Genomic DNA, 12,067 nt, shown 5'->3' with positions numbered 1-12,067 from the left:
GACGGGAGACTTCAGGCTCACACTGGCAGAGCCACACAGAGTCATTTCTGTTGAGTTGTGATAAAAAAAAAAATGAAAAAAAGTTGGGCCACCAGCAGCTGAGCTGAACTCAACACTTCCTGTTTTAAATAAGTATTACTTAAGATTACACTAAAATTACAACACTGTCGGGAAAAAGCATAAAGAGTTTTTTTTCTTTTCCTCTGTGATATTGTAGCAGGTTCCAGGTGTTTTGAACTTGGCATGCACAGTCTGCACGAGCCCCACTCTATGCATCTCTGTGCATCTTCCCCTTCTCCTGAATGCCAGCCACTCAGCTTCCTTCAGAAAAGAAGCCACCTCTGCAGACTTGGGGGGACATTAATGTCCCCTGTTTGGTTGCTTCTTCCTTTTGGTGTGATAAAACAAGGATTCCTTTGAGTCTCCCCGGTCCAGCTGCACAGCCACATTCACAAGCACAAACACTACCTCCCTGTTTAATCACTCGCCACCCTGAGAAATGACAGTGGGAGTTTAAAAAAGCAGAAATCAGGATGATAGACATGTTTTGGGGACCCTGGAGACCAAATCCAGAAGTCAGGATTCAACAGTATTACTGGAGAGCTTCTTCTTTTGTCAGGATCAGAAAAAAATGCACCAAAAAGTGACATTTAGGTGTGGTCTCTTTCTGATGGTGCTCATATGATTGCTCATCACTATCTGTCTCACCTCTCCTCCTCCTTCCTCTCTTGGTATTGCATTTGTGTTCAGAGCTCTCCCCACCCTCCCCCTCCCTGCACACACACACACACACACACATGCGCACAAACAGAAACTAGTGTGAGTTCCCCTATCTACCAGAGCCAGTTCCTCCATTAAGATGCTGACTTGTTTATGTTGAAGGAACAAATGCTTGGCTACTATTAGTTATTGCATTGTACTTTAGAGCCTGTCTGAGGCGCTTTCTATCAACTGTGCTCTGTTGCAGGAAATGGCAGTATGAGGTCTGCTTCGTTGCTGATTTGTGGTTGATAGAAATCTTCACAGAGCAGCGAGAGAGGAGTCTTAACTGACATAGAGAAAGGTTTGATAAGCAGGGTTCAGGCGTGGAGTTTTGGTCGATGACTGGTACGTGAGCAGCCCTCATTCCCAGCAGCTCTCCACGCTGTTCCTGCTCTGGCTGTCCTGAGCACATAAACACTCAGGAGGAGAAGGAGGAGGAGCAGGGTCAACCATGGAGCTGTAGGGACACGCTCAGATGCAAGTGCAGATCGCCAGTGGAGGGGGAGTGTTGCTGAGGAGAAGAACTCTGCCATGAACAAGACCAAGAGGTAATTAGCAAAAGAATAGAAAGTGAGACTGCATTAAGATTCAGAGTCTGGGTCTATCAGCTCCACTTGCAACTTAGTCTAAGTATGTGTCAGCAGCGAGTGTTTTGTGTGCAGCAGTGATGTGTGAACTTGAGGCGATATGTCAGATGCATTGTGGTTTGTGCAAAGGCTCTCGACAAGTTAAAGAGAAACAGGGCGTTCGGTTTTATTTCCCGCTTCCAGTGAGTCTGTGTGTCATGCTATCTGTTTGAATCTAGGCTGAGAGCCGACACAAGTTTGTGTTGAAAGAAAAGTAAATGTCTTTGACCTGCATACCTGACAGAAATGTCAACTTCTCAAATTATTTGTGTGTACTGCACACAAGTTTGCCTCAACATTCAGCGGCTGAGTGTGCCTGCTCACCTTTCCATGGAAAAGAGCTTTTTTTCTGGTCTGTTTTGTCTCGTTATTCTTTTCTTTTTGTCATGTCAGCTCTGCAGTGATGTTTGTATTTGACGTTGGAGTAGATACCGCTCAGTTTAGTTTTTTGTGGTACTTTTTTCACTGCTGTAGTTGTGACCACAGGCCTTATCTGATTCTCTGGAATAAAGGGTGTTGAATGTTAAGGCAGTAATATGCCTTTACTGTCGTTTCTTTAAGGAGTCTTCAGGAATAGTTCTCCAGGCTTCTTGAAGGACATCCCAAAGCTCTTCTTTGGATGTGGGCTGCCTTTTGTTCCGTTCTCTGTCAGATGATCCCACACTGCTTCAATAATGTTGAGGTCCGGGCTCTGGGGAGGATTCATCCCTCCATAAGACCTGTTCCCACTGATTTTCAGTCCACTTCTTGTGTCATTTGGCACAGCTCAGCCTTTTCTCCATGTTTCCCTTCCTTAAGAATGGCTTCTTGACAGCCACCCTTCCATGGAGACCATTTCTGATGAGGCTTGGGCCAACAGTAGATGGATCAGCTGAAGGTCCAGATGCATCTCTCAGGTCCTGTCAGGTCTTTGCTGGATTTTTTCCTCTTTCTTAAGGACATCACTTTCAGATCCTGTTCATCTGCTGGAGATAGTTTTTTAGGCCTGACACTTCTTCTTTTGTCCTCCACTTGTCCAGTTTCCTCAAATGTTTTAAGGACACACTGCACACCATGCTGAGATATGCCAAGTTTTCAGCTAATAGCTCTTTGGGAATCACCTTGTTGCTGCAGAAATCCTATTTTCTGTCTGTCAAACTGTGTTTTCTTTGCTGTTTTCCATAGATGCAACTAAAGAAATGGGAACAAATGATGTGTCTTTGTGACAGGCTGCTCGTAACAAAGTGCCTAAAGATCCAGTTTAAAATGGCTTTTTTGCTAAGTTGTCTGTTATGTGTCGACACAACACTGGTTCATCCCTTGAGTTAGGAACATTTTTTAAGCTTGAATCATTTATAGGTCAGAGTTTAGTGGCTTAACAAACAATAAACACATTCCTCTGAAAATGGTACAGGGATTGAACTGAAAATAAGTGAAGAAGCAGGTGATACCCAGTCGCACAAGAACACCTTTAAAGATTATAAAAAGGTTTTTCTCCTTGGAAGCAAGCCTTTTAATTAGTGTTGGCACAAAACGTTTGCACAATAAAATGATCAATGTGTTTGCGCAAGAACGTGCGAGAAGGCGTGTGCTTGCACAGGCATGACTTTTCTGTCACGACAAACATTTAAAACTTGTTTAATCACCTCAAACTATGAACCAAACAGCCAGTACGTTTCATGGGTATTTGCTGCAATTTTTATGATTTTAACTACAATTGTCTGTGAAGACGGTTTTATTTATGAAGCAAATGAATGAATGTCCCAATGCAGGAAATTCGTCCGCTTCATGCAGAGGGAACAAGAGTGCAGGCTGTCAGAGGGGAGAGCGAGGGAAAGAGAGCAGTACACAAACAAGGCCTTCAAAGGGCCTGGGGTTCAATTAATCAATTAAGGAAAGAAAGAGAGGAATTTGCATATCCTCCTGTCAGTGTGAGAGCAAGAGAGGGAGAAAGTGGGGGGCAGACTGAATCTGTAGCCAGGAGCCCTGAGCGAGACGAGATGGGAAAGGCAGTGAGAGGGGGGATTTCCACAGAAAAAAGAAAAAGAGAGAAGTTGTTTCCTAAAAGGCTTCAATAGAACAAGAACGAGGGAAGTGGGAAGAAGTGGGTGACAGAGGAAGATGTGTGAAAGGTCTTCCTAAAACAGTCATTATTCTATTACATCCAAGTTCATCAGCATTTATCTTTTCACCATAAAGCTTGCTTCCATGGTCGCTCTGGGAAACATAGAGCAGAATTATTATCTGAGTTTTTTACTCTCATGAAAAGCTGAATGCAAATGCCCTAACAGTAACTCTTGCTGTGTTCAGATTTGCATGGCACCGTGACTCCGTTTACCAACACTATGCCTCTTAAAGGCTTATTATACAGAAAATAGACCTTTGACAGCAGTTCTGTGTTACCTGCTCAGCACTCGGGGGGAATTTCCCTGACAGACGTTGTGACATCAACAACATTTCCCCATCAGCGTTTCTGTTTGTAGTTGCGACGGTGTCTCCTCATATATGTAACTGCTTCGACAGCAGGTGGGTTCATCCTGAGCCGAGATCAGAGCTGAAAGGTTTTAAAGGACACTGAAATAAGAAAAAAACACAATTGCAAGTCTAAATAGTAAATGGCTGCACCAAGTAATTACATTTCTGTTTAATTACTTAATTAATTTACACTAAAATGGTAATAATACATGTAAGATAATGTTAAAGGAGATCTTCGTGTTTTTATTTTAGAGAACAAAAAGAAATGCCGGTTTCAGTTTCTTAAATTGACTAATCTGTTGCTTCTTAATCATTACAGAACACTTAAGCACGGACTGTTCATCAATTTATCTAACAAAACGTACCACAAAAGGTGGGGTTTGTGGGTCAAAAATGCCAAAGGAGATATAATACATGCAGAGATTCCCTGAGAGGCCAGACGACAAGGGCAAACTTAATTAAAATATCCCATCACGAATCAGCAAAATCTATGCTGTGGCTGGAGATTCTTTATTTGAATCTGCAGCACACCACCTTTTGTTTTAGGAACACAAGGTCAGACAGCCTGTATGTATCACGGTGAACTTTAAAGGAACCAATCCTTACTACTTGCTGGCCGGAGCTGTGCAGTTAAGTGGCAACCAGTGACAAATGAGGTGTGAGGAGAAGTTAGCCACTGATGCTATACCAATGACATTTAACGCACAAACATACTAAATAACAGTGGAAATATCAGAATGGTAATAGTTTGAATCACTTTCAACAACATTAGAAATGTACCGCTTCACCAGCAGCTATTCGCAGCCTCTTGGCTGCTGCCACCATGGATACTGGGGGCTGTAGCTGCTAACTAGCTTAGCATGTCGCTACCAGATGCTAGCTGCTGTCCAGTGTGATATGTGCAAGCTCATATAAAACTAGTATTATAGAAAACTAAACCCCCCCCCTATCCATCAGCCTGCATGCATTAACAAAACCTTGATTCTCCTTTGGCTGCTGATGTACATTTTCACCATACGTTTGGTCTCATAATCAACAGTAATCTGTCTAATTCTTAACCAAATTTCATTTAATTTTGTTAGTTATAAACACGATCGATTTTGTTTCACACTGATTATCATGTGGAAATAAATCAACTGGTGGATGAATCTAACTACTGCATAGCTTGGTAGGGCTCAGGGATATTAATGGCATTTTTTCAGTGTTTGAGCCCACTTCTGCCGGCTGAATAGATCCCATTACACAAAGATGGCCACAAATATTGTTGATCTCAAATATTTTAGTTTCTTCTTAAGTAGTTTAAGCAGCACAGAGGTGATGAGAAAACCTGTCAGTAGTCCAGTTTAATAGCAGAGTAATATATAGCCAGCAGGCTACCAAGGTTTTGTAGATCTATATCAAACCGCTGTGTGTCTCTCCCCACCTGGAGATATGGGCAAAGTCACATTAGCCCTGTATCAAAATGTAATTCAATAAGCTTTCAGCCCAGTTTGGTCAATGTTTACCAGCGCAACATAAGTTTAATCAAATAGAGTCAAATGGTTATGCGTCTAAACAAATATTACGCTGCCATTTAGACTGAACTAATATAATTTCAGATCTAATTTTACTGCAATTTTACTATGAAATTAACAAGATGGAGTAAAATCAGATGACTCAGTTTTTCAAAAACAACTTTGCAGCCAAAAAAAGTTTCAATGCTGCATAAAATGAAAGTAAAAGCAGAATGCAATGAACTGCAAACCCTTTAAACCGCACATCTAAATGAAAAGAATGCAAAAACATCAGATCTAATGTCGAAATCGATCGGATACACTAATATGATTGTGCATAAAAAGCGGATCCCAGAGATTTTAAAACATCCAGAAGTAAAGAGTCATAATAGTTCAACAGGTGTTCACTTAAATTTCGTATTGTGCCAATTCACAGCAAAAAAAAGCCACATAATGTAAGAAAACTCAATAATTCCATTTGAGCAAACTACTGGCAAAGTGGCCGTCAGCTGTCTGGGACAGCAACACCAAAACAAACACTGTCAGGGTTTGTCTGTTGTTGGTTGGGCCAGGAACCACAGATCAGCGACATTCAGCTCCGGGGTCATGAGTACCTGTGAGGAGGAAAAAGTAGAAACATCTCTACAAATGTTGCATTTTACGGCGCTAACATTTAAGAAGCTCTTTTAAAGTGGTTTGAGATGAAGTGGAAAAATGCTACATGCTGGCGGGGGTTACTTCTACATCTGTGATGGGACCATTAATGACGAATTATCCACACAGCTTCTCAAGATTCCAGATTCCTTTTATTGTTATTTAGCACAAAGCAGAACAAAATCATGTGCACGGTTTGCTTAAAAAAGCAGAAAAAGCAGTGCAATAGAAATGATGACCTCAATCATTAACTATTCCAAAAACAAGCCAGAAATAGCAGCATCAATGAGTGGAGTCTCTTTAAGATTGTGGTCAGCTGACTGAGTTGGCATTTCTGAGCTGGCTCCTCTATAGAGGGAAGTGTGAGCTCAGTTATCCTCTCTGCTATCCTCACCAATCTCCTCAGGGCCTTTCTGTCTGACACGTTAGTGTTCTTCGTGTCCCAGAAAGAGATGCTGCTGGTCAAACACTGTCCATGGTCCCCTCGAAGAAGATAGAGAAGATTAATACGTTGAGATGAGCCTTCAGTTGAGTGTAATGAGCAGGAAATGGTATCTGCCACATGCCCATGCCCCAGGAACTCCGTGTCCTGAGCGTTCTCCACAGTAGTTGTCCTAAAAAAAATCGATATTCAGCACCAGGTTGTTTATCCCTGCACCAACCTGCAAAAAGCATCAGCCCCTCTCTGTGAGCAACATATTCTGCCATAAAGCTGACGTCTTTTTTAGGGTAGCAGAACCGCCAGGTTTCCATTTCCGAGCAAAACAAGTCTGAAGCGATCTTTCAGAAAATCTGCGAATCACAAATGTGGATCAGTCATGTTTTTATTGACTGAATTGAAGAAAATAAACTGGTCTGCGTAGTTTTAGCAGTTGTTAGTAGTTGTTTCTACTTCATCTACTAAATTCCTGCCACTGGCAACGCAGCCTGTGCTGCAACCCTCTGGTGACACTATGTTATAATAACTGTTCATCGCTTTTCAAAGGATTGCTTCAGAATTGCTTCCCGGGTGAATGAAAAAAGAAGGTGAGACGCAGCACAACTCCTGTCACAGGCATGGAAGGTAGTGCAGTAGAAAAGGAACACATGCTCCAGTCTTTAAGACATCAGCAGGGCCCTGCAGAGCCAGATGAGCTCATGCAGCGCTGACTAAACTGCTTTGGTCAGTTTCTGTCCCAACATATATGCACGTGTTCCCATAGTTTGTTATGTGTCTTTGCTCCTCAACACAACAAGGTTATATAACTGAGAGATAAGGGAAAGTGAGGAGCTAATTCAGGCAGTGGCTACAAATTCAAAAATGAGGATTTACATAACTCAGTTTCAAATTATGAAATATCCTCTCTCAAAAATAGAGAGCAGCCCAAAAGCACGGCTGAACAGTCTGTACAGCAAATTAAAACTGACAGTTGCAGGATGTGGAGAATACAAGTTATCTGAAGCACAGACAGAAGTATTGTTGCAGTCTAACAGGCGTCTGAGGTATTATTGAAACAAGCACAAGCACCTGAACTGTGTTCTTCTTTGGTTTCCGTTTCTGAGCTCCATGTGAATCATCAGGTTTGCCCATCCTTGCTGTATATATAAATCACAGCGGTACGTGCTGTACTGTTGAGTGTTTTGAAATCAGAAGACAGTGTAATGAGGCGAAGATGAGGGGAACTTTTATTGTCCAGCGGGTTTGAAGAGCGGCCACCTGCAGCTGGACTACCATGATGCAGAGAGCCGGGGTCATGACGGGCTCGGCTCGCCGAGCTGTTGTAACTGCATGGAGCAGCACATACGGGCAGCTGGTGGTATAAATAGATCAGTGAATGTCACCCGGTCTTCTGGATGAAATTACGCCTCTCGTGTGTTTTACATAAAGCAAACCTAATCTTTTGCGTGACTGGAGGTGTGGCCGCGTGCGTCAGCTGAGTTGCATTCTGAACATGTGCGTGTCTGTGCTGAAAATGTGAGTGGGCCGGGGAAATGAGCTGCACACAAACGCGCAGGTTAAGAGAAGGGGATGTAGGTCTGGTCATTCAGGGAACTTATCTGACTTCTCTGAACTCACAGCATTTCCTGGTAATGTCATCACAATAGCTGCAGTTTTGAAGTCCGACAGTTTTCTGTCATTACGAAATGTTCACCGTCCGTATGGATGAATGAAGATTTTAAGCAGTTAACAGCAACCATTTAAGTTTTATCACCTTTCAAAAGAAGGTTAATGTACAGTTTGACAATTCTGATTAAAAATCCATTCTTTGGCAAAGGGACTCTCTTCCTCAACTCTTTTTTTTGCAAAACTAAGGAGAAAATACCACTTTAGATTAATGCAAAAAGAAAAAGAAAGACTGGTTATTGTGAAATCCAGTCAGAAATTGCTCAACTTTGCCTCTGATCTGAAGAGGAAGCATAAATCTAATCGTGAAACACAAAAAAAGGGTATTTGAGAGGGCATTATTAGTCCAGCCTCAGTGCAGGGCTGTCACTTTTCCCTCACAGTTTGAAACTTTCTGTGTGTCGGTGCTTTAAACCATAAGTTGTATCAATCAATGGCACGTTTTTAAATTAAATTTGCTCTGACCTGATTTTTGCTGACAGCCCTACTGCACTGTGGGATGTGAGAAAAAGGGCTACGAGCAGTGATTTAGACACCATATACTGAATTAGCCGATATTATATCCTCTCAACACTCATTATAGTAAAAGAAGTTGAACACAATATATTGTAGAACTGAAAGTCCCAAAGAAAAAAATACACTTAAAAAATAAATCCCCATCACAACTTTTCAATCAAAAGAGTTCTACAAGTGAAACTACAACTCACAAATGGATTAATTTCATCTAACCCTGTGATACCAACGTAAGGAACAACAATACTGAAAATGCTATCTGTTTGAGTGTCAGCTTCAGGCGAAAGAACACTGGTGGTGGAGGAGCTGCATGTTTGCAGTTGCTCTGCTTCTGCATGACAGCTCAGATAGCTGCAGAGCTGTAACACTTTATCAGATGTGGGGAGCTGCGTTTCCTCAGATGCTGACCTGCACTATCTCACCACACATTGCTCTACTTATTTCGAAGCAACTTATGCTTTCTGCCTCTCTTTCTTTCGCTGTTTCTCACAGGAAGCCGAACGCGGAGACTCCTGGTGTGCTGAAGAGCAGGAAGCTGGTCCAGCGGAGAAGAAACACATGTCCCTGTCCCCAGGACATCAGCAGGGCCCTGCAGAGCCCCAGCTCTGCTCCCAGCGCCAGTGCTGCCAGCCTGGATGAGCTCATACAGCGCTGTCTGAACAGCTTTGGTTCGTCTCTGTCTCTACGTAAACGCATGTGTTCCCAAAGTTTGTCACGTGATTTTATTCTTCATCACAACAAGGTTATATAATTGAGGGATGAGAGAAAGTGAGGAGGGAAGCCAGGGAGTGAGACGGATAAAGGCCCATCTCATACAATCAAGCTTTGTTCTGTTGAGCTGCAGAAACCAGCCAGTATGCACACCTCCTTCCTCTCTGCCTTTTTTTGCATCCTCATTCTTTCTAATCATTGGTTCTTTCAAATAAAAAATTAACATCTTTGGACACCTATAATTTAATGTAGAAGACATTTATTTTATGTTAGATTTGCTGATTTTCATGTCAGTGTATCACTGAGTATATTATATGTGAAAAGAAAGCCCACTCTGGTATTTAAATGAGATAAATACAACCTCAGATGAAAAACAAAATATATTGTCACTAGTTATTAAACAAAATGCTGTAGCAGTGTGCGAAACTAATTAAATCCTTACTGCTTGGATAGAAATAAAGAGGGAAAGTAGCAGCCAGGTGCAGCTAATCAAATGCACTGATTAACTGATCACGACTAAGTGTGAGCGCCTCTATAAAAGCAGAAATGTATTCAGTTTGCTGCTCTGCAGCATTCAGGTGTGTTTTAACACGATGCCAAGGAGGAAAGACACCAGCAATGATCTCAGAGAAGCAGCTGTTGCTGCCCATCAGTCTGGGAAGGGTTATAAGGCCATTTCCAAACTATCTGGAGTCCATCATTCTACAGAGAGAAAGATTATTCACAAGTGGAAAACATTCAGGACAGCTGTCAATCTTCCCAGGAGTGGACGTCCCAGCAAGTTCACCCCAAGGTGAAGAAGCCCAGAGCTACATCTCAGACTCTACAGGCCTCAGTTAGCATGTTAAAGGTTAAAGGTCATGACAGCACAGCTAGAAAAAGACTGAACAAGGATGGCTTGTTTGGAAGGGCTGCAGGAGAATCAAGGTGTTGCAATGGTCCAGTCAGAGTCCAGACCTCAGCCTGACTGAAATGCTGTGGTGGGACCTTAAGAGAGCTGTGCAGAAACCAATGCTGCAAACCTCAATGAGCTGAAGCAGCGCTGGAGAGAAGAGTGGCCGAGATTCCTCCAGAACCATGAGAGAGACTGATAACGTCCCACAGGAAACCATTACTGCAGCTCACTGCTGCTGAAGCTGCTGGATCAGGGGTTCACTTAGTTTTACACTCACTGCTGCTGAAGCTGCTGGATCAGGGGTTCACTTAGTTTTTCACACACTGCTTCTGGAGCTGCTGGATCAGGGGTTCACTTAGTTTTTCACACACTGCTTCTGGAGCTGCTGGATCAGGGGTTCACTTAGTTTTTCACACACTGCTCCTGCGTTTTGTATCAGTTTTAGTTCAATAGATAATGACACAGTGTGATATGTCGTGGTGTTCATTGGAGGCTGTATTAATTACATTTTAAGACCTCATAAAGACCTCATAATTTTTTTTAAATGATTTTCTGATACATAAGACCTTGCTGTTGGAAGTCAGTGTACTTTCTTTCACGGGACTGTATCTACAACTAAACTGAAAGCTCTATATGAACAGAAATAACTTAAAACAAGTCATTTAAATACAAAGTCACAGCAGGCAGTCACAGATGGGTAGCACTATCTTCCTGTGTGTGGGTATGAAAAATTAAACCCTTTTTCCATTAAATCCTTTCTTTGGGTGACTCCCATAAAGTTGGCAAAATGCAAGAAGACACCTGTGCTGCACTGAGGTGAAATGAACTCAAAGCATTGCTGACTGACAGCTGAGCCTCGGTTCATCTCGTAGCTTTTCTTGTGTGGAACCAGATTAATCCGTCTTGTGTAAATGTAAATGTGCTGTTTTGCTTTGCTTGCAGATTCAGAGGGAAAGATTTCCAGCCCCAGAGGCTCCCAGCTGGTCCACATGACCCTGATGATGCACAGCTGGGTCGTTTCGTCTCAGATGTTCGCCCAGAAACTTCTCACCTTATATCCTCTAACATTGCTCAGTATGGTACATTGGCCCCATTCGTACGCCGCTCCCAGTCACATGTTCAGGTTGATTAATCAGATCAGGAAACAGGCATGGCTTTGTTTTGCACTCCTGCAAAGCAGATTTGAAATGTGCATATATATCCCTGCTGCTGTTAAGCACAGTGTGTTTGGATCCTTGACTCTTTTTCTCACGTATAAGGACTGTCCTTCCGACAAAAGGGAACCCAGGCGACCACAGATCTGCAGCTTCGTCAGGTCAGTGAGGACAGCAGGCATGTGAGAGTGGCAGGACTGGTTATCCCGCTTTATTTGCGAGTCGTAAACATGTTTTCTGTTTTGCTTCGGGGCAAGGCTGTGGATTAGCCAGTTCCCGGCGGTATTTGAGGCGGACCCCCTCCTTGAACAGACCATGGGGGACCTGTGGGCTCTCGTCCGGCTCGATGGAGAAAAGACACACTCGCACCTCATCGACACTTCCTGCTTGTGAGTCATGTTGTTTTTTGAGTCTCCACCCAAAACACACCTTCAACAAGTTTTTCCATAAATAGAACAAGCTTTATTCTATTATTATTATCTATTATTACCCCGTTTCTTTGCCTTCTTTTCCCAGAAACCCTCATGTGAACGTGTCCCAGGCACCTTCACCTTCTGTGAAAAAGAGGAAGGTGTCTTTGATCTTCGACCACATGGAGCCGGATGAGATGGCTGAGCATCTCAGCTACCTTGAGTTTAAGAACTTCTGTAATGTTTCAGTAAGTTCAGGCTTCTCACAGCTGTCCACATCGGTTCAATATA

The 12,067-nt window shown here is 42.7% G+C and overlaps 1 protein-coding gene across 1 annotated transcript in view; it reads left to right on the top strand.

Moving 5' to 3' along the window:
- The first annotated feature begins 835 nt into the window (after positions 1-835).
- Positions 836-12,067, top strand: part of rasgrp4 (RAS guanyl releasing protein 4) — a 21,430-nt gene continuing 10,198 nt past the window's right edge. Inside the window, exons 1-6 of the mRNA XM_072391904.1 lie at positions 836-1,310; positions 9,099-9,274; positions 11,155-11,266; positions 11,465-11,527; positions 11,624-11,755; positions 11,883-12,024. Coding sequence (XP_072248005.1) covers positions 1,294-1,310; positions 9,099-9,274; positions 11,155-11,266; positions 11,465-11,527; positions 11,624-11,755; positions 11,883-12,024 — 642 coding nt within the window. The 5' untranslated portion in view covers positions 836-1,293. The remainder of the gene's footprint in view (positions 1,311-9,098; positions 9,275-11,154; positions 11,267-11,464; positions 11,528-11,623; positions 11,756-11,882; positions 12,025-12,067) is intronic.

The sequence above is a fragment of the Leuresthes tenuis genome, unplaced genomic scaffold (genome assembly GCF_036924035.1).
Source record: "Leuresthes tenuis unplaced genomic scaffold, fLeuTen1.0.hap1 SCAF_9, whole genome shotgun sequence".
Lineage (NCBI taxonomy): Eukaryota > Metazoa > Chordata > Actinopteri > Atheriniformes > Atherinopsidae > Leuresthes > Leuresthes tenuis.
The sequence above is the reverse complement of the archived record's forward strand: the minus strand, read 5'-3'. Positions and strand labels throughout refer to the sequence as shown.